At 42.6% G+C, this 25,806-nt stretch overlaps 2 protein-coding genes across 3 annotated transcripts; both read right to left on the reverse strand.

Annotated features, from left to right (window-relative positions):
- Positions 1-1,698: 1,698 nt before the first annotated feature.
- Positions 1,699-9,750, reverse strand: LOC138200318 (transmembrane protein 79-like). 2 transcript variants are annotated; one of them, XM_069152886.1, is made up of 5 exons: positions 9,529-9,750; positions 6,923-7,210; positions 4,888-5,454; positions 4,091-4,304; positions 1,699-2,423 (listed from the first exon to the last, which is right to left on the reverse strand). In XM_069152886.1, exons 2-5 carry the CDS (start codon positions 7,197-7,199, stop codon positions 2,168-2,170), a joined length of 1,314 nt encoding a protein of 437 aa, XP_069008987.1. In that variant the 5' UTR covers positions 7,200-7,210; positions 9,529-9,750; the 3' UTR covers positions 1,699-2,167. The 2 variants fall into 2 exon arrangements, with proteins under 2 accessions (XP_069008987.1, XP_069008988.1); XM_069152887.1 differs by lacking the exon at positions 9,529-9,750 and adding an exon at positions 8,780-8,909.
- A 1,868-nt stretch (positions 9,751-11,618) lies between these two features.
- ctdspl3 (CTD (carboxy-terminal domain, RNA polymerase II, polypeptide A) small phosphatase like 3) lies at positions 11,619-21,021 on the reverse strand. Its single transcript, XM_069153331.1, has 11 exons — positions 20,784-21,021; positions 18,839-18,953; positions 18,158-18,298; positions 17,234-17,348; positions 16,586-16,697; positions 16,372-16,458; positions 15,555-15,617; positions 15,211-15,290; positions 14,931-15,057; positions 14,217-14,312; positions 11,619-12,151 (listed from the first exon to the last, which is right to left on the reverse strand). The coding sequence occupies exons 1-11, from the start codon at positions 20,916-20,918 to the stop codon at positions 12,086-12,088; spliced, it is 1,137 nt and encodes a 378-aa protein (XP_069009432.1). The 5' UTR covers positions 20,919-21,021; the 3' UTR covers positions 11,619-12,085.
- Positions 21,022-25,806: the final 4,785 nt, after the last annotated feature.

Raw genomic sequence — 25,806 nt, forward strand, 5'->3', positions numbered from 1 at the left:
ACAACCAGAAACAAAAAAAAATGTTTTTTTTAAGTTTAAGTGTTTTTTTTGTTTTTTTTTATTAAGATCTAAATGTCTCTGTAAACCTTTTCCATATTGTCTGGAATAAATGTCTGGTTGGAAAATAATGAGTCAGCTATTTTTGTTTGCTTTCTAAAATATAATCATATTTAGATGATTTTTCTTTTCATTTTCTTTCTTTTCTGAAAATTGTGCATCTTAAACTCCCAGAAAAAATACATACGCACATATCCATCATTCAAGACTTATCATTTTCATCAATAAAACAGGCTCTTTCATTTCATTTCATTTATGTTATAACCCTTATCAACTTCAAAAGGGCAAAAGCTAATCATCTGATTTTCCTTTTGTTGTTTCAATTTGAGTTTAAGACTAGAGTTTGTGGGACAGATCATTAAATCGTAACAGCAGCAGCAGCAGCAGCAGCAGCCTGGCTCTGCTGGTGGAGCTGCATTCAGACGTGTTGTCATTACAAATCCACTTATTTATTCGCACACATCATATTCAAAATTAACCTCACCTGTCACTTGAGGGTGATTTATGAGCCCCTCATTATGAAAAACTCTCTACCTGCTGAAAATAAAGTCGCGTGTCCTTCCCTCTCTTCTCTGTCCTAACTGTCAAACTGCTCTGCAATACATAATAAAGTTGTATGTAATGCATTTTCTGGATCAAGGAAGAAAGTGGGACAGGAAGTATTCACATTACACTGTACAGAAGAACCTTGGTTATAGGTTTAAAAAGATAACATTCACATTTACTTTATTTCTGCATCATCGTATGTCCTTCTGGTCACAGCTCGATGCACCACTAACCAAAACATAATAAACTTCTTTCTGATTTAATGTGGTTGGATTTGACCACAGCTAAAATGTTTCTCTCACTGGAACAAGTTGCACATGTAGGAACAACTTGCTAAATGTTTCATCTAAAATAATAATAATAAGATCAGATTTCGCAACTTTGTTGGTAAATCAAATGATTAAAATAAAGAAAAAGTTCCAGAGAAACACTGAGGAACACCTCAGAATGGAAAAAAAATGTCATGAAATTAAATGACAAACTGTAAACATGCAGCGGGGCCTTAAATAATTGTCTTTCAGGTCTCTAGTTTGAGACACTTTGTAAAAAAATGTAAATATTTCTCAGTTTTCTCTTTAGATTTGAACCATTAAACATGATTACTTAGTGGGAACTGCTCTACTTTTGAAATGTTATCTTGGTGTTATATCAATAAAACTGTACACCGGAGTTTATTCAAGACTCGTGCAAGACTTTTCTGTAGTTAATTTGGAGAAAAAAAAACTAATAAATCTTAGTGTTTGAGCCTAAAGTGTTTATTTTAACTTAATGAATACCTTTAGTTGATGAGTTGCCTTTAATTATAGTAATCTGAAAAGCTCATTAATCTCCTGTTGACACAAAACTAAGTCCATTTTATGTCTTATTCTGTTTTTGTTTTGGCCTCATTTTGGTGCCGCAAACCGAGCGAGTTCATCTGCAGCAGTGAGGACGCCAGCAGGGTGGAGACGGAGCGCAACGCGGAGAGCATGTTGTCATATAATGACAGTCCCGGCCCAGAAAACAAGCTCCGCTGTCTCTCCAGGAATAGCTGCTCCGTCCAGGCGAGAGTAACAACTGGTAAACGAAAAACGGACTGGAAGAGATGAAGAGGCGTTTTTAACAAATGGATTTTATTCTGCCTTTATCATGTACAAACCTTTTGGACAGTTGAAATAATAATAAAGTTTGACAACTGTACAGCTGCTTTGCTCGTATTTTTGTTTTTTTTAAGGTCAAACCAAATTCAGCCACATTTATAGCAGAGCTTTTTAAGTACTTAAGAGTTCAAAACATTAAATATAGGCACTGGAACAGCTTAAAAGGACAAATGTTTTATGACTACAGCATTGTTCAAAGGCGTCCGCAGCCACTAGCAGGCAGGGCTCTTGCATTTCAGATAATAAGCATGAATCCACATAAAAAAGGTTGTGTATAGGAGGAGCAAAAACACAAGTGAAGCCGTCACAGAGTTGGAGGTTATAGTGGCAGCATGTGTGTAGCTGTGCTGAGCTGCAGACCACAGGAATGGCCTATTTTTGGAAAGATCTCCTCCTCTTAAGAGAAGAAAGCGCAGCTCGCCTCCTCACTGAGCGTCCAGGATGTCTGTGGGTAGGATGTCTGGTTTGCCGCTCGGGCTCTGTGATGTGTCCCCTGACCAGGAAGAGGGGGTGACCTGATTATAGAGGACGTCCTGAGAGCCAAAAAGAAGCTGTCTGAGATTGAGGATGTACATGAGGAACAGATTGAGAGCCACCATGGCGATGAGCGGGAAGACGGTCAGGCCGGAGCCAAAGCCTCGCCAGGAGCTGCACGCATTCAGGCTGACCCAGTAAACAAGCCTATGGAGGATCAAGAAAACACCAAAGACCAAATCAGATTGAGTTCAAACGTCTATAATAAACACTCGCAGGCTCAGTGATGGGTGGTGGTTACAAGTTGAAGCATCCTCACTTCAGGCAGTCAGGATTATTTTCAGGAAATTATGTTTCATAAAGGCGGTTTAAATGAATTTGTCATGGAGGTTTGTCCCCTCCTCCAGACTAACCTGATCCTGGTCTGGTTAGTTTTTAAGATAAAGCAGAGCTACAATCAACGTGCCAGCCTAAAACAGTGTTCCCTCCCTAAATGTTCCTCTTTACTTTTGCAGCCTGCAGTTCAAGTCCAACTCATCACATTTTGACATGAGCTGTACTTACTGCATCTTTAAGAACGGAGCTATTTCAGTCTGCTCCATAAAAACATAAACTGCATACACTGTAATTACTGTGACCATAATCAAAGTTTTAATATTAGCAATGGCTCATATATCAACTGTTTTATTTGAGCGGTCGCTTGAAGTGACAAACCCACAAACACAATGACAGAAAGCAAACAGCTCAAAGGAGTTTTATGGCGTCTTTCAGATCACAGTTTGGATTTTTCCGCTCTTAAGTCACCCATCAGTCCATTAGAGGATACCATGTCAGTGGCATGTATTGCCTCTCTTAGGCATGAAATTGTATGCATGAAGAAGAGGTCATGTGACAAAAGAAAAAAAAAAGAGATGAAGTTCAAGCAGTTAAGATAGGAGTGGTCGGATGGATAAAACCCAGGAGTGTCACCCAGGAGTCCAGGGTTCGAGTCTGAGAAAGACGTGGATCTCGTCAAAGAATTATTTTTCCAACCTAACTATGTCATTTTTTTGGAGGCTAACCCTAAGACAGGCGAAGCAAATGTAACACTAACACGTCCTACGGTGGGCTGGCGGGTGTATTACGCGCTTCATTGTGGAAAAAAAAAAAAGCCGAAGATTTATTTTCTCGCTGTGAAATAATTTTTGAATACTCGTGACAATTGGTGACAATTTGCATCACCAGCAGGTTCATTGTTTCATTTCTTACTATTATCATTATCAAATGAAATATCTCCACATCTACTGGAAGAATTGGCACATTTTTAACAGACATTTACTGTAAATCAAACAAACAAACTTTTTGAGGCCTCATATCTAATTAATGACAGGAATATTTCGAGATGGTCTGCCAGAAAACTAAGAAGGAGCGACTTTAGCCCACGACACCACAATGACTTGTGGAAGAAATGTATGGACTTTATGGAGCCAACCCTGAGTGGCGTTCGGTGGTATTGCAGTTTAAAGCACTTCCGTGTCTGCGCTCGGAACGACAAAAAAGAGCAGCGACCTCGACCTCAGCTGTACTTTGTGCTTATCACCAAATGTTGGCATGCCGATAATTAGCATTTAGCTCAAATAACTTTTGTGCATAGCTGCTGACATGACTGTAGACTGTTGTGGCTATAATATTTTTGTATTAAATGTTGCTTCTCTGTGGTTGTGAACGTCACAGTTTTGTCTTTAGGTGTCAAGTTTACTTTATTGTGCATCAGTCAATGTGATCAGTGTTTCAGGTCTGTGTAACAACGTCCTCATTAGCTTTGAGAAGTTTTTTTTAATGGTTTTGTCACGGGCCAGTCACCTTTACGAGCCCTCTCCGGTTTGAAATCTCACCTTCCGAAGATGAACATGGCCACCAGTATGGGCACCAACTTCAGCTGGTCTTGAGGCAGCAAAGCGGCCATAACGACGAGGTTGAGGATGTAGAGGACTAACTGTTCCAAGGACGCCGTGACGAACAGCTGCTGAACCGCCCGTCTTCTAGGAAACGACTCCTGCAGATTGAAGGAGCCGGAGCAGAACTGACACGCTGCACCCACGATCATCGCTGCGAGGGATAAAAGAGCAATAATTCAGTTAACATCTTGAATCTCAGCCCTCTTTCCACAAACAACTCTCAACTTTAGGCAAGCGTGTCTGACGGCACACTTTGTTTTTGTAATTTCTTCATCTGAACACAGCAGCTGCCAGCAGAATGGGCCACATGCAAATCCTCCTCACTGCCATCAACTTGACAAAATACGTGGGAGGAAAATGATCTGGACTGGATTTGGTTTGGATGTCTTTGCCACCTGCCCTCTCGTTCCTCGTCACCCAGGTTGGGAAGTGATTAAAATGTTCTGAAACAATTAGGCTACAACCTCGGAGACGAAAGACGTAGCCAACCTCTTATTGTAGTTTCCATTTAAAGCTATGTGAAGGAGAAGGAAATTATGCTTCTCTCCAGAGGCCCCGGGAGACGTCTGCTGCACTGAGGTTGAAAGCGCACGAAATTAAAGGGGACAGGAGACATTGAAACATTCCAAGACGAGGCAGCCAGACAAACCAAATCCTCTCTTAATCTTTATCTTTCATTTGACTTGCTCACACGGCTGTTTTTGAATGTCAGCGTGCAGGTGTTTGAAGCGTACCGAGCAGGATGGGGAACGCGGCCACCACACAGCAGCAGAGGGTGAAAACGACGCGGCTGCTTATGTCGGGGCAGTCGGGGGGTCTGATGGGGACATAGAAATAGAGTGCATAGAGGATCCCGGCTGCACACAGGAGAGAGGCCAGGACTGAGAGGAAAGCGGGAACTCGGCCGCTCTGACAGCATCTACACTGGCAGCAGCGGCAGCAGCAGCGTCCCCGATCCGAAGCCACCTCTGCGGCCTCGCAAGTCTCTGCCCGCTCCTCCGAGTTCCACACAGCCAGCTCCACGCTCTCTGGCGGCGGGCCTATCAGGGGCCGACCCTCGTCCGCTGTGGAGTCCAGATTGGTGGATTCTGGACTCCATCTCGGTGTGTCTGTGCCGTTGGGAATGTCTCCCTGAGAGGCCGGGGTTGGAGGGCTGATGCAGTTTTCCGTGGTGGTGTCCAAATTGTGCGCCGGGATGATCGGACTGGAAAGAGTTTGATCCAGCTCCCCCTCCTTCGTCTGATCTGATCCAGGCTCCACCGGGAGGCTGACGCTGGGCTGCTGGTGGCAGGGAGCAGAACCTGTTCGGATCAGAGCACATTTTAATAAAGAATCCAAAACCAGACACGGAAAGCAATCAACTACAGACTCGAATCATTCAAACTGTTGGAGAGATATGCATGACGCTTCTCTCAAGATTAATTTGGGGATAAATTATCTATTTTACAGTGAAAAAAATCCTATTAAAAATGAGCATTGAGTATTTCCTGCACAGTAAAATCTTGATGGTAGTTTCATCCTTCATAGTTGTCCAAAAACTATTTAAGACCCATAAATGAGCTGCGATAGTGACATGTTTTCTTCCATTAAAATGAAAAAAAGGCGCCGTAGTTCATCTACAAAATGTGTGTTAATCCTCAGCTGAAAAAAGACCCCAACCAATGGTTTGTCCTGATAGACAGAAGTTTGATCAAAACTAGAGTCCTTTTTGGGAAAATAAAACTTTAAAGATGTGACCTGGTTTTTAAAGATGTACAGTCTTCAGAAGGAAACACTTGTTTTTGGTCTTTATGTGGGATTTGTTGACAATAAGAGAAATCACCAGGCAGAAAGTTGATATAACAACGTTACATCTTGAGATCATTAAAATTAATTATTAACTTTATTTCAAGCGTTTGACAGGATCATCAACAAGAGAAAATCCAGAATCAGAAAATGGTTTGAACCGAAATGTAAAAATATCCAGACGCTCTTGTTGCTGCAGATCAACAGAACATCATCCACTAAACACCAGGAGCTGACAGGAACATTTCCACTGAGGAGGGTTACAAACATTCACCCACTTCACATTTTAGATGGAGTCGCCTTCCAGCAGCACTTTAATTGCTTCTCTCACATCTTGAATTTTCTGTCTCACGTATTCTTCCTCAAAACCTCAAAACTGCAAGAAGAAAACTTTTTATAACGTGAAATTACATGTTAACAACAAACTACGTCTCCTGTTATGAGCTCCTGTAAGTCCCTTTCCTCGAACACAGCTCAAGTTTTTTTTTTTTTTATAATAATCTTTCATCCAAAAGAACGCGTGTGCAGTATTTTGCTAAAAAGTGAGGCTCTAAATGATCTTCAAAGCCTGTTTCTCCAGCTAACGGGATGAAAGTTGGCTAAAGTAAACAGTGTTTTTCCCACCACATACTGATTTTATGTCTTCCCCAGCGCTACAAACCACTTCTTAAACCTGTGCAAGGATTTGAAGGCTCTAAAAAAAATGTATGCACTGATGGCATGGATGTTGGTTTCATCCAGAGCTGATGCAGGTAAATCTACACATCTGCTCAACCTTAAAACAAAAACAAAAAAAACTCCCTGGGGACTATTTTAAAAAGCTGGAAAGACGTGTGTACTGCTTGTTAACTGTTACTCTGCTTTAATCAGCCTAGACTCCCTTCAGATCCAGCCTGGACTCAAAACTTTTGCTAATTTACTCTGGCCTCCCAAAATTCTGCAGCTCCGACAGGCAGACTGTAAAAAGCAGCGGTAATAACTCACTCCTTGGCTGATGATCAGCCGCTGGTGGCGGTTCCAGCGAACGCTGGGAGCCGGAGACGGAGTGGGAGGACGAGTGCAGCTCCTCCACCGAAGACTCGGGGCTGTCTGACACCGGAGCCAAGGAGATCTGAGTGTCCAGGTCCAGGAAGGGGGAGAAGGAGAGCCGGGCCGGGTCGATGTCCTGGAGCTGGTTGATGATGTCGCTGATGGATTCCTTCATGCTGTCGAGCTCCTTCACGTTCTGCCGGTTAGTGGCCTGAGGCCCCGAGGTGCTCATAGTCACTCAGCCTGAGAGGAGCGAGAAGAGGTCCAGATAAAAACCAGGGCGACGTGAGAGAAATAAAACCGCCTCCATCCTCCAACAGAAGCAAATTAATACTCATCTCGAAGTACCAAAAACAACACAGTGTTTCATCTGTACTTTCTATCAAACGCTGTCGGTTCTTCCCTTGTTTTTCAAGCGTATGGTGTCACTTCAGTGCAGAAAGATGCCACATTAACATAAACCCTGACAGGTTATTTAAGGTCATTAAAAAGGTGAAATACAAGAAGATTAAAATATGGACTTCCCCCTAAAATATAATGAAGCAATGGAGGAGGAGAGGACAAATCCATATTTCAAAATGTTTGTTTGCTTTTTTTTTTTTCTGGAATTTATAACTTTGATTTTGCAAGTTGTTGTCTCTTTTATGATCCTCTTTGCCATTTTCCTCCACCTGTAAAGCACTTTTATAGCGTCTCTTTTAAAAGTTTGTTTGCGATGACGAGGACACCCCTGACCTTCGAACTTAGGGAAGCAGAAGTGAAGCTTCATGTGGATTGAGGTCACACTGATTACAATTTGTGAGGAAATGGGCTTTTTTGGGAATAAAGGAAATCAATGTTCTGAGTTTATGCACGTGGTTCTACAATAATCCCCTCTGACAGGATGTTAAAGTTTATCTTCCCCTGCGAGGTCACACTGTCTCAGTAGGTTTGAAATGTGTTTTCTCTGGTCTTTTCCTGTAGACCGACTGCACCTTTACAGTCCAGAAACAGGCTGGTACACCTTTAAAACCCGGTGTCCTAAAGATCCTGCACGTGTAAAGATTTGATGACGCAGTCAGGACACTGAAGTTGTGTCTTTTTCTGTAGATTTTATATTCTACAATTAAAAGATGATTCACGAAGGGTATTTTTAAGGCTGGGAATAAATTAAATTTGACGATGAATCAGGCCGATAAAATATGAAGCGCAGCAAAACTCAGGTGGTGTTCTGCTGACAGAGCACCTTTCATACCTGTTTTTTACCTTAAAAAAAAAAAAAGGTTACAATAGTGAGAATAGTTCAACATTTTTGAAAACAAAAACAACTCTCCAATCTATCTGTTAAATATGACATAATAGCAAACAGTCAGTTAGTCTCCCTCTGTTTCTAGTCTTTATGCTAAACTAAGACAAGCTTAACTTAACTCTCCAGTTTCCTACTGCAGACAGATATATGAATGGAAGCAATATTCTAATTTCAGAAAGAAACAAGCAAATAAACCAAAGTATCAAACAATGTTTTGGCAAATATTGCTCGCTCTGTCAGCATTAAATATTTTTTGGGTTTTGATACTAAAGACATTTCAGATTTTTATTTGTATTTAATATGATTAATTGTAAAGAATATGCAAAAACAAGGAACCTAATGTAGGCTAATTTAACAAATCTGACAGGGACCACAATGCATAATGAGTAGCCTACTTTTCCTTAATTCTGCTGCCATTTGTTACCTTTATTTTTGCTTTTACTCAAGTAAATGATCGGAATATTTTTAAACTACTTTCTATATAAGCGTTTTTCGGTCCCAAAAACGAGTAAAAATGCACTTACTGAATAGAGCAAAAATACCACCAATCCTGCGCTTTTCTCGGACTGTCCGTGTTAGATCCGTTTCAAATGCTTCGTTACATCTGCAGATTGAATTTGGATCATTTTCTTCTGGATTCTTTTTTTTTTTTTTTTTTTTTTTTTTTTTTTCTGGCGCACATCCAACTGTGGCGCAGAGTCGACACGCAAAACTCCGCGGAGACGATCTCTCCAAACAAATGCGGGTTTTACCTTGTATAGAGCGCAATTAGTTGCCGTCGGGCTTGGAGGTCGGGGGGGGGGGGGGGGGGGGGGATAAATCTCGGTGGTTATCGGAGCTGGAATGGATGGTAGAAAAGCGCGTAGGGGAAGAGAAGAGGGGGGTGGGTGGGGGTGCAACGTGCCTTTTTACTCCCCGTTGAAAAATAACTTTGGCCCCCGCTGCTGAGCAACTCTCAAACACAAACTATACAATTCCCTCCTCCACAAAGCAAGGGAACTCTGGTCCCGTCTGGTTTGGTGTCGGGGGCTGCAGGAAATACCTCATTTACTGATAAATAAATCAAATGAGGCCAAAACGCGCCCGACCCGCGTGAAGCTGCGCGTAAAGGACACACGAGTCATTCAGAAATCTTCTATTTACTGATCATTCAGCAGCAATTAACTGTTTATATTTCACAGACAAACGTGACGTGATATGGCTCCCAAAAAAAAAAAATGCCTGGCTAAGGGTTTTATTGAATTAGAAACATGACTCGTATAAATGAACTTACTTTAGTCGGAGGCTGCAGAGTATTTTTTGGTGAGTTTACTCTCTTCTTCTCCTTCTCTGCCTTTCTTCCCTCCCCCTCCGTTTGCTTTTTGTCTTCCAGGATCCTGAACTTCTGAATCAAATTTCAGCTCGGACAAAATACTAGGCTTTTCCTCCGCCCACACACGTTTTTTTTTTTTTTTTCTTCGTTTTTTTTCTTCTTCTTCCGAGGTACCATGTCAAACACCATATGGAGCAAATAAAGCCAGAGCAGCAGCAGCAGCAGCAGCAGCAGCAGGAGGAGGAGGAGGAGGAAGAGGAGGAGGAGGAGGAGGAGGAGGAGAGGGCAGCACTTACTTTCAGTTTACCTTCAGATTCAACATCAACAGTCACATCCATCACAAACACAAGTTTATCTAAACAGGACAGGAAACATTTACACCGAGACTAAACTCCTGCAAAGGATGAGTGTGTACTGCTGCAGAACTATTTGAATTATTACTCATATATCATTGCCACCATATACACAGGAGATTTTATTGTGCTTATGTACTCACTGATGATTTCTATTAAATCCAGATCAATCGTTTATATACATGTACAGAGAGGTGATATCATTTCACGATATCATGATTGTTCATCTAAAACAACCAATAAGACAGATATGGTGTTTCATGCAGTTGGTTTTATTTCATGGGTTTCTAATATTCCTACAGCGCCCTGTCTCGTTTTGTTTGTGGTGTAATTGTTCCAGGAGTTCAGTCAATTTGTTTCAGTTATTCATGAAGCGCAAATGCAGAACATTTACTGAGGTGTAATTGTTTCCTCACCTGCCCCCTGACTGCAGATGGTAATTAAAGCTAAATCTGGAACAAAGCAGCAATCTCTTTTTGAAATGAACCTATTTTGTTCGTGGTCCCTGATATAAATAGATTTAATAAACTATTCAAATGTAAGGCTTTCCTGCTTGTGTGTGTTTGATGTCCCTGTAAAGGGAACACATACGACTTTTTATTTAAATAGCTTGTGATCTTCATAAAGATCAATTAAATGTGAAAATAACCTTTAGTCTCAGCCAAATTGTGTTTAAGACATTTCTGTTATCCCTATATTAATCATAAATCTGTTCAATACAGTTCTACAGTTTTGTTTTTCATTTTTATAATCAAATACAATTTGTGAGAAAAAAAATAACTGGAACTGTTCCTTCTTCATTTGTTTTTGTGGAATCAGAAGTGTCACACGAGTTTGGACCTCAGTCAACATGATGCAACATTCCCGCATTAATACACGGTTGACTTGGACTCTACCTGAGAGATTCCACCATTTTCTATGTCATTATTCTTTTCCACTTGCTCTTGTGAAACCATCTCTCTTTCCTGCTGCACAGGAAGTGATGAGGTTTGTTTTAGCACTGCTGCAACACTTCTGATAATCGGCTGCAAACCCAGAGAAGGTGTCAATAATTAAAAGGAGGAAAACGTGACAAATACCCGACTGAAGTGTCCAACTCTGAAGAAAAACATCGGTGGAGTTGGTGTCCAAAGGGTTCAGGGGTTAATGGTCAAACATTCTGGACGTGAAATCAGATGTTTCATATTTGTATTTTGAAAATATCCCTGAAGTAAAAGCGAGATGGATATTCATATTTTTACAGCCACAAAGAAGGAAAACTATTACAAAACGCTGCTCAGAGGGAATCCTCCCACCACGATATGATGAGCTCCATTTAGGCCATTATGGAAAAAAAAAAAAAAATTCCTTTAAAAGGAGGGAGGTATATATGCTTACAAAAAGTGGGATTTTAAGTATAGCAAAATTATTTTTTGAAGTTTTCCTGGCTTTTCTTGTCCAAGACCCCCCACATCTGCTCTGCATCCAAAAAAACCAGGAAGGTTCATTTTTACAATGTCATGACTTTCACGGCGAGGTTCATTCTGCAGCATCACTGATGACACTAAAAGCCTCCTCGGAGAAATCTGCATCCATCCAGAGCGACGATAATGTCAAAACGTTCACAGCAATGACAGATGTAGTATGAAATCCAACGTCACAGAGCTGAAGCCATTTAAACGCGGTCTGCTGAAGTAAAGCCAATATAACCGACACGAGTTATATTTTCCTCCTTTATTACTAGGGTCATTTATTTGCATAAAAAAAAAACTGTGAAAATATACAGATATAACAGAAGTTGATTAGCAATATAATCAATAAATTAAAAAAAAATTATGACTATAAACAACATGTGACATTTTGTCTTGTAAATATATACACAGACTGGACAGCAGTTTATTGCTTGTGGAATGAGTCTTGGAGAAAACGTTTTTTTTTGTTTTTTTGTTGGTGATGAACGACCAGCAGCACGTTTGAAATACCGATCTGAGGTCCCGTAAAGGCGTCACTCCCGGACGTCTTTACGGAGGAGGGCGAGCAGGTCCACCGCAAGACTGGCAGTCTGCAGGTTAGCTAGTTCCAACTGGATTGTGCTTTTTTAAGCCAAAGCAAAAAAAAAAGAAAGCAAACACGAGCTATGAAAGTCACGTAAAGTAGTTAAAGCGAGGGGTGGGGGGGGGGTCCAGTCAGTCCTCCGACAGCAGCCGGTGGAAGTGATCCTTCCTCTTCTTCAGCACCTCCTGAAAATCCTCCTGAAAAAACACAGCGGGAGATATTCAGGCCCGACCGTGGGACCGGGGGTGAGGGGGTGAGGGGGGGGGGGGTGAAGATAGCAGGCAGATGCTGCTGCAGATAACCGGCCTTTTTCATTCACATCCGACTGCGGAAAAACTCAAACAATCCACCGGCCGCTCCGTGAAACCGACACACGAATGAATCTTCAGCACTTCAGGACTCCCAACAGTGTGAAGCTACAGGAGACACGTCCCACAGATTCATGGATCAATACATATATTGTCTTCTGATCGGGAGTCCCACAGCTCAACTCAAAGAGTGTTTTCTAATCATCACCGATACAATGTCAGAGTTGTCTTTCTCTCAGATTTAAAACATTTGTAAGGCAACAAACAATTATTTTCTCCCGGCTTGTATATTAAGAGATATATCAGTCGATTAATTGGAGACAGTCAACTCAAATTTTGATAATCGGATCATCATTTTAGTTATTTGTCTTTAATAAAAAATACTGAACATTTGCGGATTCTAGTTTGAGCGTTCGATGCATTTCTTTGTTGCATGTCCTGTTAATGGAATATCTTTGTGGTGTTGGTCTGTTGGTTGCATGAAATAAACATGTTAAGAGACAAAATGATTCATCCAAGATATAATAAGGTCCCACTGATCAATAATGACAATTATCATTAGTTGTAGCCGCGCGACATATATCAGACAAGACCGGGTTAGAAGCGAGCGCATGTCCGAACCACGTAACAAACACGACTGGGATTTTAATTTGAAACCGATACAGGAAGTTGGAGAATTCGTCCGACCGCCCAGTGACAGACATTGTTTTTACAGGCCCGACACTGTTGTAGAGGTCCAGTCAGAAACTGAAAAATGCCCATCAACCATGTCCTCAAACACATGATGATGTCATAATATGTCTTGTTTATTCTGGTAAAAAATAAAATAAATAAAAAAGTCTCATTAATTATCATAAAAAAAATAATAAACAATATAAATGCCACACATTTTTGCAGGAACCATCACATGGACGAGAGTTTTGTTTGAAAACTATTAACTAATGATTGTTCAAAAACACTGATGCCAATAACTTACTTATCAATAATTCAATACTCGTTGCAGCTCTAAATGTCTGCTTGCGTCCCTGCATGGAAATCACTGGAATCGGTTTTAATTATGATAACAGTAGTCAAATCTGATGTTCATTATGCCTCAATATAACTTGTACTAAATTGTATGTTTAAAAAAAAAAAAAAAAAAAGTAACAGTCCTGCTGTCCCTTCAGCTCACTGTACTGCAGCACTTCTGCTTCTAATAATCAATAACTTCACTCACAGCCCCAGTTCTGAATTCCCACACGAGTTGGCATCAAAAGAAGATCATCGTAATGGTTAATAATCTCACACTCAGCCGATGGTCTTCTTTTAGTTTGTGAAATTTAAACCTGCAGTAACAGGTTGTGCGGCCACTAGGTGGCAGCAAAATCAAGTCATGAACACGACACCGACACGCCATCGCTGTTTGATTTGATATAAATGAACTTGTTAAGTCAACTCAATCACACATCCAGCTGCTATGGGGCAACATTATCTTTCACTTAAAGTTGTATTTGTGTCCACCGGACCAATGCACGTTGAATAATTCACTCGAACAGATCTGTTCTGTCCACATGCTCCACTGCGCGCGTTGGTAATTGTGTCTGCTGTTCGGTGCTCAGCAGGTCGGGTATTTTTCTCTGTAAACAGTTTCCTGCTGTGGCTGAAAACGCCGATATGAGAGCAGCGAGTGAAAACTGAAGTGGATCAGTTGAATAATGAGATAAAACTCAACATTAAACTGTCCGGCTGAGGGCAGCTGCAGATCTAAGCCACAATCACCTGCATCTTCGTCAACCGTACTGTCATTTGAAGCAGTGTCACTCTAAAAACATCAATCTTGGCCACTTTTATGGTGAGTTTTAGTAAAACGAAAAGGGGAAAATATGAATAGCTGTTCATACCGGGGGGGACACAACAACCAAAACATCTGTAAAACAAAGGTGCGATAAAGACAGAAGACGTGATGCAGACTTACAGCTGCAGACAGTTTCTCCATGTAGGGGATGAGCTTCTGCAGTTCTCGGTCCTGAGACTCTCCGTTCCAGCTCTTGATAGGAATCATGTTCATCAGCTGCAAAAACACCAGAAACGTGATGAACTGCGCAGCTGAAGATAAAACCACAGTCTGAGAAGTAGTAAAACACCTCAAAAGACACAGTACTGAGAGGAGGAGATGATGGGTAGATGGAGTTGTTGGTTTTTAGTCTTCTGACGGGATTCGCTCATAATTCTACACTTGCAAAATGTCATCAGCCTACTCCATCAACAAACGATGGAAATGATACGTTATATTTTCACCCCGCTGTGATCCAAGGCACCCTCTAAAACACATCGTGGGCCCCGAAGGCGTCGCTTGAAAACAGCCTCCTAAAAGCGGAGGTGTTTCTGAAAACGTGACAGAACTGTCAGCGTCCACTAAAACCGATACCAAACGGTCAATACTAAATACTAAATCAATACTAAAACGGAAGTTGTGGTATTTTGCTGACCGACGGCGTAGCTTCACACTCGGTGACGGACCCTGTTGCACCGTCGGCAGCCACGGATGGCAAATAAAGTCCGACGACATCATTTAAAACGTGCTCACGTCGTATCCCGTCTTTAAATTTTTTTTAAAATAAAACGGGGTGTACGCAAGCCGAGGATGCCGTCGATCTCGCGGGGTTAAACTCGGCTCCGGAGAACTTACATGGTAGGGATACGTGTGGGGTGCGTTGTCAAGGACCACCGTCTTGGAGAAATCCCTCCCGATGATGCTCAGATCTTTGATGTAGTGGCCGAGGACGCAGGCACAGTCGTCCTGATACAGCCGGTGTCTGCGGGGACGGGAGGGGAGTGGGGGAGGGGGAGGGGGAGAGGGGAATCAGCCACGTGGGAAACTAACCACCTGCAACACTCACGAGCCGAGGCCGATGAGCCCGACGCGTCGACCGCCGCCGCCGTCAAACAAAAGACTTCATGAAACGTACCGGAACAGCTTTCTCTGCGGGTCCAGGATGTCCAGGATCTTCTCGCCGTATTCCTTCTTTGCACACGTGTAAACAAACAGCTGGAACAGAACACAAGACGGCAGCGGGAAGTCAACACGGACCGGAGACGTCACCAATCGGGGGTTTACCGACCCGTTATACGACCGACCCGGTGCGTACGGAGGCGGTTGGGCCCGTTTGGAAAGCTTGGTGACGAGTTTTGACTTCACAGAAAAGATTTTAAACCTGTTGAGTGCGGACGGCAGTTTGTCTAAAATACCACGGCGCTTAACGAACAACCGAACAATTTGATTTCTTTAATTTACTCATTTGTGAACACGCACCTCGTAGATTTTTGACATGGCCTGCAGAAACTCCTTCACGTGTGGTCGCAGGATCACGTACACCTGTTGACAACAGAGAGGAGGACAAAACAAATGAGCGAGCCAGTACAGTTTCCATTTAATAATCCAGATGTTCTGTCAAACAGGTACTTTTTTTTTTTTTAATCGTATATATGACTTATTCTGTCGCAGGTAGTCAACTAAAAATGTGCTTTTTCAAAGTCTCAGCAGTCAGAGTGGGCAAACTGCACAATAATAAAACTCATTTACTTTTAGTAGTTTACTTAGAAGCTGAATGGAGAACACATTTTTCTAAAACTAGTGTTTCCATTTTAGGATGCCAGAGAGAATAATAATAATAATAATAATAATAATAATAATTTAAAAAAAATAATAATAATCACTTTACAGATATGTTAAACTTTCAAAATGCTTTCCAGCAGTCTGTCAATCCAGGTATGTTTGAGGTGCGCATGAATGAGCCACAACGGAATTCTCAAAACGGCCTCGAGCTGCAAGATAAACTGACCAGCAGGCCGCAGTTTCACTAACTTTAAAGCAAAAATACAAAAGACGTGAGGATTCGATGATGCACACCGACATGTTTGTGGATTGTGGGACGTTTTAACAGGCATGTAAAATGATTATTAGTTGCAGCCATCAAAACAGCTTCTGCAAAACTCAAACGTGCACAATTCAAAAGTTCCTTTGGCAAACACGCTGAACCTAAACCTCAAGTCGCCGACTCGTTCAAACCGATCAAATGAAATAAATGACATCACGGCGCAGATGCCGAGTGGCAAGCGCAGCTCGTCACCTTGTACCAATGGTCCTGGAAAGCGGTGTGGAAGGTGAACTCTGCGTCCTCGATCACGTTCAGAGAGCTGAACATCAGGGTCTCCTCCTGGGGGCGCACGCAGCAAACAACCCGAGTTACACTCTCCCCCTCCGAACGGCACAGAGACGTTACGAATTCACGTTCCGCGTCAAGATGTTCATTCGTCTGCAGCAAGGAGGAGGATTCGACTCACCAGGTCGACCACCAGCGTGGCCTCTGGGGTGCTCCTGGTCTTGGGGGGAATATCTCGGAGACAGGGTCGGGAATACTGAGACTGCGACGGGATGTTCTTGATGAAAGTAAGTCTGAAAAAAAAAAAAAAAAAAAAAGACAACGAAGCCCTCAGAACTGAAATAATAACAGCAGTCTTTCGCAATGAATCAAGACTATAAGCGGAGATATTTTCTACACCTGCCCGGTGTTTCTGTTGTGTGTGTGTGTGTGTGTGTGTGTGTGTGTGTGTGCGTGTGTGTGTGTGTGAGCTGGTGGGTTTCATTGCTAGCGTTGCAGTTTGATCTCTGGCTAGAGCTGCCTGAAGGTTGAACAAAATATTTCACTTTCATTTTGCGAAAGCCAATTTTTAAGTTATCAAATCTAAAATGTGTGCTCACTGCGCATTTGAACTGGAGTTCTGCTAGAATTTTTTTTCTTTTTTTTTTTCCAGGATCAACATCACGTGACTAAAGTGAAATGTCGAAAAGTTTTTATTTGTCAATTGCATCATAACAGTAGGTTTGCAGATCCCATGTGAACTGATGTTCTACCACTCCTAATGTCAGGGATGAGTTTACAGTAACGGCAGAAGGCTCTGGAGAAATGCGTCTCCGATAGAAATGCTCACGGGTTGAAGGCTTCGTCGTCCTCGTCTCCAGCCAGAAGGTCAACGGAGCCGAAATCAAACACGCCTTGTTCCGGGCTCATCAACACGTTGTCCCCAGTTCCTGCACACTTCAAATCTGGAGCGAGACAAATAAATATACCAGCTGTAAGCGACAAGGGTCTGAGTGACCGGGGAACCTGAATACTTGTGTACGGTCACTCGACGAGACTCCCGACGGTTCCCTTTCCTCCGCGCCGCACAGATTTGTTCAGCGGAACAGGCCTGCTGGACGGACGAGAGGAAACGAGACACGTAAATCCAGTCAAAGTTTGACTTGGTTTTTTTTTTTTTTTTTTTTTTTTAATGACGGGAAGCTCTGAGGATTTATTTATTTATTTAGTGCGACATGACAAAGTGTAATGAACTAAATATCAAAAGAATGACATTGCTAAATGAAGCCGATTTAAAAAAAAAAAAAAAAAAAAAAAAAATTCCATAAGTGACCACAACATGGACGCAACTGGAGCACCAACCACAACACAAGAGGCTCATTTACAATGTTTATGACTTTTCGGAGGGCCGCGGTAATAACTCGTAATACATCCGATACAAAGAGACACGGCCCTTTAAATGATGAAATAAATACCAACTGGCAGCACGCCACGTTAATCCTCAGCGAGCAGCTCAGCCTGCCGCTTCAATGTGACGCACTGAGGGTGGCAATTTATTTCCAGCAACGACAAAAGCCGCCGGTACATTTATCCTGTGGTTGGCGAGAGAGTTTCCTCCACCAGCCACTTTCGTCGCAAGGAAACAAAAGGAGCGTCCGGGGGGGGGGGGGGGGGGGGGGGGGGGGACGGGACGGGACGGCTGGGTGTCCCCCAGAGCGGGCGACAAAGGAGACCAAGCCCGGTATTGATGAAAACGGCGGTAACCCGTACTCACTCTCTTTGCTGGGCGTGAGGAAACGCATGATGGGCGAGTAGATGTTTCTGGCCGTCGCGTTACGAGGAGACACCGGGTTGATCTCCGACAGGATGCGCTGGTGTCGCACGACGGGCCTGAGTGGCGTCTTAAAGGCCAAATCTAGAAGACGGCTCAGAAAATAGGACAGGAGAGCGGAGAGCGGCGTATGAATTTCACACTCCGGGAAACAACGTGGCAAAAACAGATACGAGCTTCCTGGGATGTAACAAAGTGTTAGAAAAATTACTCATAGAGGCTTTGGTTCAAAATCAAAACAGATCGGACATTTCATTCTTGCAAGGAGGAGCAAATACATGCCACCCTCAAAAGAGAGGTGTCCTGCATTGCTCCCAGATCTCCTCCTCCTTGGTAAGCTGACAGTCACCCCCCATTCCCTTTGTATCTGCTTTCGTATGGTAATACTGAGTTGGGTGTAGGTCACAGGGGAGTCAATCAGATGTAGAAAGTAAAACAAAAAGGAATCACTTGCAAATAAGAGAGAACAAAAGAGACTTTTCGGAGCCTTCTTGACAAGAGACTTTCCGGAGCCACAATGCAAACAAGAGGAAGAGACAAATCTCTTTTTTTTTTTTTTCCCCCCATCACAAAAGGGATTGCGATCCTGTCGCAGAGCGAAATCTACCGATGGCGACAGAATACCCGATTCTCCGTCCTCGACGGCGATGGCCCTCTTCCTCGCCCGGCCGCGAGGCAGCTGTCGCCTCGTCATGGTGGGAACTTCATCGTCCGAGTCGCTACCCGAGGCCTCCTCAACCTGCACGGTAGAACAGATTGAAAACTAAAATTAAAGTATCGCTGCGTTTAGTCTGGAGGAACAGATGTCTGAAGATCCATTCCCAGTTGAGATTTACAAAACCCAGTATCACAATACTTTGGGGAGGATTTCTCACTTGATATCCATCTTTACACAGAAAACCTTCATACGTCCTCTAAAGCCTTGTTGTTGTTGTTTTTTTTTAATGTGATCACAACATATAGTTAAAAATAAACTCTCTGGGGGAACTGTCTCTACATGACCGGACACATTTCTTTGGCACTTCAGTAAGGTAGGTAGGTGTGATGTGATTTATTGGTCAATTATGCGATTATTCAAATGCTAATTTCACACATTAAGACAAAAGGCTTCACTGTGATGAAGAAGAACAAGTTCCACGGTTTAAATGTCTCTGCAGAGGAAAAGCACCACAATACTGTTGGTTGTCAACAAGATGTCTACAGGTTACAGAGTTTAAGCAGCACAATGACTTCAAAGGTTCTGTAGTCGAATGTTGAACGTAAAAGAGATAGTTCACTTTGCCCAGGATCATTTTCTCCTCTAAAACAAACACAAAATGAAGCCAGAAAGATGACACTTTAACATGCAGTCGTTTCAGCCACTTTCAACAACAGCAGCTGATGTTGGCAGCTGGACTTGCTCGGTTTTCTCTGTTGTACATCGCTGCGTACCGAAGATCATCAGGTTTCGGGGCAGCATTTTCGCCGCCCTCAGACATTTCAAATACTCAAATCTAGAAAAATGAGTTTATGGCTTAAATGAATAAACAAGAGTTGCCCTTTGGCTTGTGGGGAGCTTTGGGACGGCGGTATCAATAGGGGGTGGTCGGTAGTTATTTGATATAAAACTATGCATTTTGACACAACGTTGGATTGTTATCATGACAATATTTATTTAAAATGCGTCCCGCAAATATCCCCCCTCATTATTTTTTTGGTCTGTATTTTTAAAAAGGAAGAAAAAAAAAAAAGACCTCTCTTTTTAATCTGGATTTTTAATCTGGAGTGCTGTTTATCACCTTGATTGTAAAGTCTTCATTTATATTTTTCTCCCAGGTGTGCGTGCGTGTCTGCTCTAACGTGAAGCACTTTGGGCTGCATCCTTGTATGAAAGGTGTTATTTAAATTAGTGTGAGTTGATTTAAAAAAAAAAAATAATAATAAATTTTAAAAAATGCACTGTCCGCCAGAGAAGTAATAATTCCCCCCCCAACACTAGTCAAACTGAGCTGATAGTGAAGGGCTGTGAAAGCGGCTTTGGGTGCTGCAGGTAAGTGTTAAAATATGATTATTTATAATGAAAATAACACGCTGAAGCATCCAAAATGAGCGTGAGGTTGAGTCCTCAGCTTTCTACAGCAGCGTAAACAAAAGCTGAACGATCTGTTGCATATTTCGGTGTTATTTTTAGTGCACCTTATGTCTTTCAAACCCCTTTCACATTATTATTAAAAATAAATAAATAAATAAATAACCTAGCCACGAATCGTTGTTGAAACACGACAGAAAATGTGAGTGGAGCCCAGAGGCGGCGAGCCGGTGCTGCTCCCCAACACGCCACCAGCTGACGTTACGACACTTTACGACACGTTACGACACTTTACGACACATTCCAACTCGCGGAACCAAACGGCCGGCTAACTAGCTTAGCATCACAACACCCGAGACTATTCCGTACACTACCGGGTCCGTTAACGAGCACGGCGTTTACTGTCGAGAAAGCACCACGCTACCGACCGGGGGCGGGAGGAGGGAGAGGGAGGGGAGGGGAGGGGGGGGGACAACAACGGCAGCAAACAGCGGGGTTTACCTTGTGTTGAAGCGGCCTTTCGGTCACCGAAACCGACAGGCGCGCTCGTTTCGGCGTCGCTTTGTCGGACCGTCGCCGTCTGGTCGTCGGCGTCTCCGAACACGCCGACAAGGTCTTCTGAGACCTCAGTCTCATTTTTCTTCTTTATGCGGTAGTTTGTAATCATCTACACGTAAACACTTCCCGCTGTAATGGAGGTGATCGACACTTCTCCCCTCCTCCTCCTCCTCCTCCTCCAGCTGGTTTAGCTCCGCCCCGCTCATCCGCCGCGTCTTCCTCGAATCAATGAGTGTTTAAATCTGCCGGGGTGCGATAGGTTCATGACAGCGGACGCTCTTATTGGGCGGTGCTTCAGAAAACTCCAGCGTTAAACGGGAGACGCCAGTCACGTTGTAAAGAGGAGGGGGGGGGGGGGCAACATCTGGATCGACACAGAAACCTCGTTTAAATACAGCAGTGGTTTTGTTGTTGTTGTTGTTGCTTTTTTTTTTTTAATTAGTTTAGTTTTATTTATTTGTCCACATAATAAAACAGAAAAGTACACTGAAGGAGCCAGATAGATTTTAAAAGGGCCAAACATTTTATATAAAGAGATTACACCTAAACAACCGTGGAGGGTTTACTGAGCAGGCCCCGGGGGGCCCCCAAAGTGTCAGGGGGCCCTTAAATCAAAACCCCTGTCTGAAGGAACTGTTTATCTTATTTATTTACTTATTTAAACCAGCCAACAATTTAATATGTACAATGATCTTAACTTTGTCAAATTAGATTTCTCTGTGACAATAATAAATGAATATCTATATGATAAATCACTGACAGGGGTATAAAAGAAAAAAAAAAAAAAAAAAGAATTTCCCCTTGGGGATTAATAAAGTGTCTATCTGTCTATCTGTAACATTTATAAAGATTTTGTTGTTTTAAGTATATTTTTGAATGCAGGACTTTTACTCTCGTGATCAGCTGATCGCGCCGAGTAGGCCTCCACTGCTGCTGCCCGGAGCGAGGCCTGAAATCAAGGACGAACTTCGGAGAAGACGTCGGGGTTGCAGAGCTGGAGCTCAGCTGAAGGCGAAGAGGAGGAAATATAAACCATCGGTACCGGAGATCTTAACGGGGAACGTATTATTTGTCGAGGGAGTTCTCGTCCGCCATCGTCATCGCTGTGTACGTTTCCCCCATCAGCTGACGCAGAGGCAGCAGTGGACACCATCCACTCCACTGTGTCCAAACTTCAGACTAAGCATCCCGGTGTATTTTTTTGGCAGTTACTGGAGACTTTAACCAGTCTGGATAAAGCTCTGCCAACTTTGCACCGGTATGTGAACTGCCCCACCCGGAACAATAAAACCCTGGACCTACTGTATGCTAATGCCATGGATGCATACAGTGCTACTGCCCTGACGGTGGTCGACTTCAGGAGGAAGACGACGGCTCCACAACCGCTGAGAGTTCTGGGAGAAGATGTGGACATGGTGGAGGAGTACAAGTACCTGGGTGTGTCCATCGACAACAGACTGAACTGGAAGACCAACATCAATGCTGTCTACAAGAAGGGGACGAGTCGACTCTTTTTCTTGAGGAAACTTCGATCCTTCAATGTGTGCAGCAAGATGTTGGAGATGTTCTACCAGTCTTGTCGTGGCCAGTGCATTGTACTTCTCTGGGGTCTGCTGGGGGAGCAGCATTGGAGCCGGAGACACCAACAGACTTAACAAACTGGTGAAGAAGGCCGGCTCCATCATCGGCTACAAACTGGACAGCCTGGAAAAGGTGGTGGAGAGGAGGACGCTGAACAAACTGTTATCCATATTGGATAATCCTGACCACCCTCTCCACCACCTGCTGCAGGGACAGCGGAGCACTTTCTCTAAAAGACTCCTCCAGCTCTGCTGTCACAAGGACAGATACAGGAGATCATTCCTGCCGACCGCAATAAGACTGGACAATAACTAACCTCTGGCAAAATCCATCACACAACAATAACACCGTTGACTGTGTTTCTTGTTTGTTTAATTTAAAAAAAAAAAAAAAAAAAAAAAAAAAAAATATATATATATATATATATATATATATATATATGTATATATATATACACTGTACTGTATATACTGTGCATTTTTATATTTAATATTTTTTACTGTTATTTTATTGATTTCCTGTATCTATAAATGCCGCTGTAGCGAAAAAAAATTTCCCTTGGGGATTAATAAAGTACCTACCTACCTACCTACCTACCTACTTCATGGTGCAGTATTACTAGGCTACTTTTACTTAATTAAAGGATTTGCATAATTAAATCCCCCACTATCTTCCATTAACGATACACTAATATACAAAATACTCCTGAGATTGGAACACGTATATCTATTCCTCCCTTACTTTTGGCAATTGTAAGTACTTTAAAAGTTTTCGTGTGAAATGAAATTGCACCTGGTTTTGTCTTGTCCGTAGATGCTTCTGGTTGTTTGAGTTAACAAGGTAAATCTGGGATAAAATAACTGATTAGTGACTATACTGACCAACGGGCTGCCTAATCTGAGAATACAGGTTATTAAATAACCTCCAACACTCTGTTGACATTTAAGAAAGGTGATATTTTTATTAATTTCAGATTCAAAATAAAAGTATTCACACAAACACATACTGAGTAAATAGGCAAGAATAACTCTTCATCCTTCAAAGAAAAAAAGAAAAGAAAACAATAAACAGTTGCATTGCCCGCTGCCACTTCACCGTTGCCATGGTTACCGGGAAACATCCCATTCATCAAAAATGTAATCATTTATAGAAAAAAAAAAAAAAGGAGGAATATAGCACACATTAATAGAGCAGACTGAAAGAGTTGAAAACAGACTTGCCGTATTGACAGTGGTACAAGAAGCAGTACTCGTAGTAGTACTAGTAGTAGTTAGCTGTTGTGCTGGAGGTTCCCTGTTGTTGGTGCTCAAATAAACGAAACAGCAGAAGTGTTACGAACGTGTAATGACAACAAAGGGGAACAGACACTGGAGGGAGCCACCTCAGTGTTTGAAATGAACCTCCTAACCAGAAGGACAAGACATCCGCTGAGATCATAAAACAAACGGGCCCGACTTTGTAGAGTCAGAAAACAGCGTTCATCTCTGATCCGGCTTGTTGAAGTTGATCTCGGACCCCGGTGCTCGCCCCTTCGTGCCCTCTTCCTGCTAAACTGTAACTTGAGCCCTCACTGGGTTAAATGCATCGAACTGGAGGTAGAGGTAGATTTTCCTGAGAAGTTGTAAGAGACGAGAGACAGAGCCTTGTTTCCGTTCTGAAGATACTCGAAGACAAGTGAAGCTCACACACGCGCGCGCACACACACACACATGCACACACGCGCACACACACACACATGCACACACGCGCGCACGCACACACACACACACACACGCGCACACATTACATGCTTCCCTAAAATAATCACATTGTTATCATTATTATCGCTGTATTCATAAATCTGCTCTAGAAGTAATCTCTGTGTGTCGGGGGGGTTGCTACAGCATGCCCCCCACCCCCTCCCAAAAAAAAAAAAAAAAAAAAAAAAAAAGCAGAGATAGCAAAAAAAAAAAAAATATAAGCATGTTATAATCCATAGCCCTAAAAAGCCATATTTCTGAAATAATCTAATTTAATGAATTTTAGTAATACAGGTTAATTGATACAATTGTCACAGCAGAAGGCACCTGGTCATTTTGTCATCATCACTTCCCCTGTCCACATGATAGGAGTTCAAGTCAGTGGTGAAATCCAGTCAAAAGCCCACATGCACCTTAACCCGTAACTGTGGACCAGGTCAAATTTTAACGAGCGGGAATAAAAGCAGCAATGGTTCAAGGTAAAATACTGTAGTTTTGATGTTGTTACGTTAAAAGGTTTGCCAATCAAAATAGACTCTCAGGGTTTGTGCTGATATTATTACATTATCAGGAAATTAAACTCCAATACAAACACAATGCGGTAAATTGAGCGCGTGACGAAAATGATATTCGGCTTGGTCATTGTTCCAATCTGTACAGCTGCATAAAACAAGCTGACTTTTGAAATCAATCCAAGCTTTGAACTGCATTACCACACAACAAAGATGCAACTCCGACGCAGAAATAAAGCCAAAGTCTTGTGCGAGCGTTGTCTAATCGAACGACGAAAACCACCCGCAGGCTCTATGAGTGGAAGCGCCTACAGACACGCAGATTGCGGCCTTCAGAAATAATATAGAAACCGGTCTGAAGCACAATCTGCTTTTTTTTTTTTAAACTCGGTGTGACTTAAAATATGAGGAATCAGCTCCCTCCGATGTGGAGGACCCAATTGACCACAGCTCCAGAGAAAGAGGCAAGTTTGATTGATCAGTATGCTGATTGTGTTTCTTCTTTCTGGGTGAATTTGAATGCCTTACTGTCTCTGCGAGTCTGGTTTTAATGGGAGCCTTAGTGTTCCATGATGATCATCTGAATGCCGATTTAAAGGCTTTTACACCCCCAACAACGCTAAAACTCTGGAAACACCGGAAGGAAATTAAGATAGAAACGCTGAAAGTTTGGATTTTCTCTGCCGTAAACCGAATCTTTTGAAGACGTTAAAACCCTTTTGCGTTTCCAAATCGGGAAAACTGAGCCGATTGGGCGTCGTAACAAAACCTTCCACTGAGGGGAGCTCTTACCACAGACGCCGAGGAGGCTTCGGCCGGTTCCTCAACTATGACCTCCCTGATTCCCCTTGTTTACCCAACGCGGTTATTTGATCAAAGGCGAGAGTCACACTTGAGCAGATATCTGATTGTCTGCTGTCACTGCAATCTCTTTCATAGTCTTCGTGAAACCGGCGTCATTTTTGATGCAGTTTCCCTGCATGAACACGGCCTTTGAAGAAATCTGCCAAAGCTTTCGTCTTTGAGGTAGAAACGGGGCTTGATTGTGGTTGAAGGGATGTCAGTGTTCGGGAGGTATACAGTGTTGTCCTAACTTCTCCTGATTGTCGCCACCACGCAATTAAAAACATGCCC

Source organism: Embiotoca jacksoni, unplaced genomic scaffold, assembly GCF_022577435.1.
Source record: "Embiotoca jacksoni isolate LCO1_2020_lvr unplaced genomic scaffold, fEmbJac1.0.p SCAF_19, whole genome shotgun sequence".
NCBI lineage: Eukaryota > Metazoa > Chordata > Actinopteri > Embiotocidae > Embiotoca > Embiotoca jacksoni.

Coding starts and splice junctions, on each gene's coding strand:
- LOC138200318 (XM_069152886.1), bottom strand. CDS start 7,199: ATGAGCACCTCGGGGCCTCAGGCCACTAACCGGCAGAACGTGAAGGAG. Junction 5,455..6,922: donor GGCTGATCATCAGCCAAGGA/GTGAGTTATTAC, acceptor TGATCCGAACAG/GTTCTGCTCCCTGCCACCAG. Junction 2,424..4,090: donor GCCATGTTCATCTTCGGAAG/GTGAGATTTCAA, acceptor GATCCTCCATAG/GCTTGTTTACTGGGTCAGCC.
- ctdspl3 (XM_069153331.1), bottom strand. CDS start 20,918: ATGAGACTGAGGTCTCAGAAGACCTTGTCGGCGTGTTCGGAGACGCCG. Junction 16,459..16,585: donor CCACGCTGGTGGTCGACCTG/GTGAGTCGAATC, acceptor GTGCGCCCCCAG/GAGGAGACCCTGATGTTCAG. Junction 15,291..15,554: donor CCATGTCAAAAATCTACGAG/GTGCGTGTTCAC, acceptor GTTCTGTTCCAG/CTGTTTGTTTACACGTGTGC.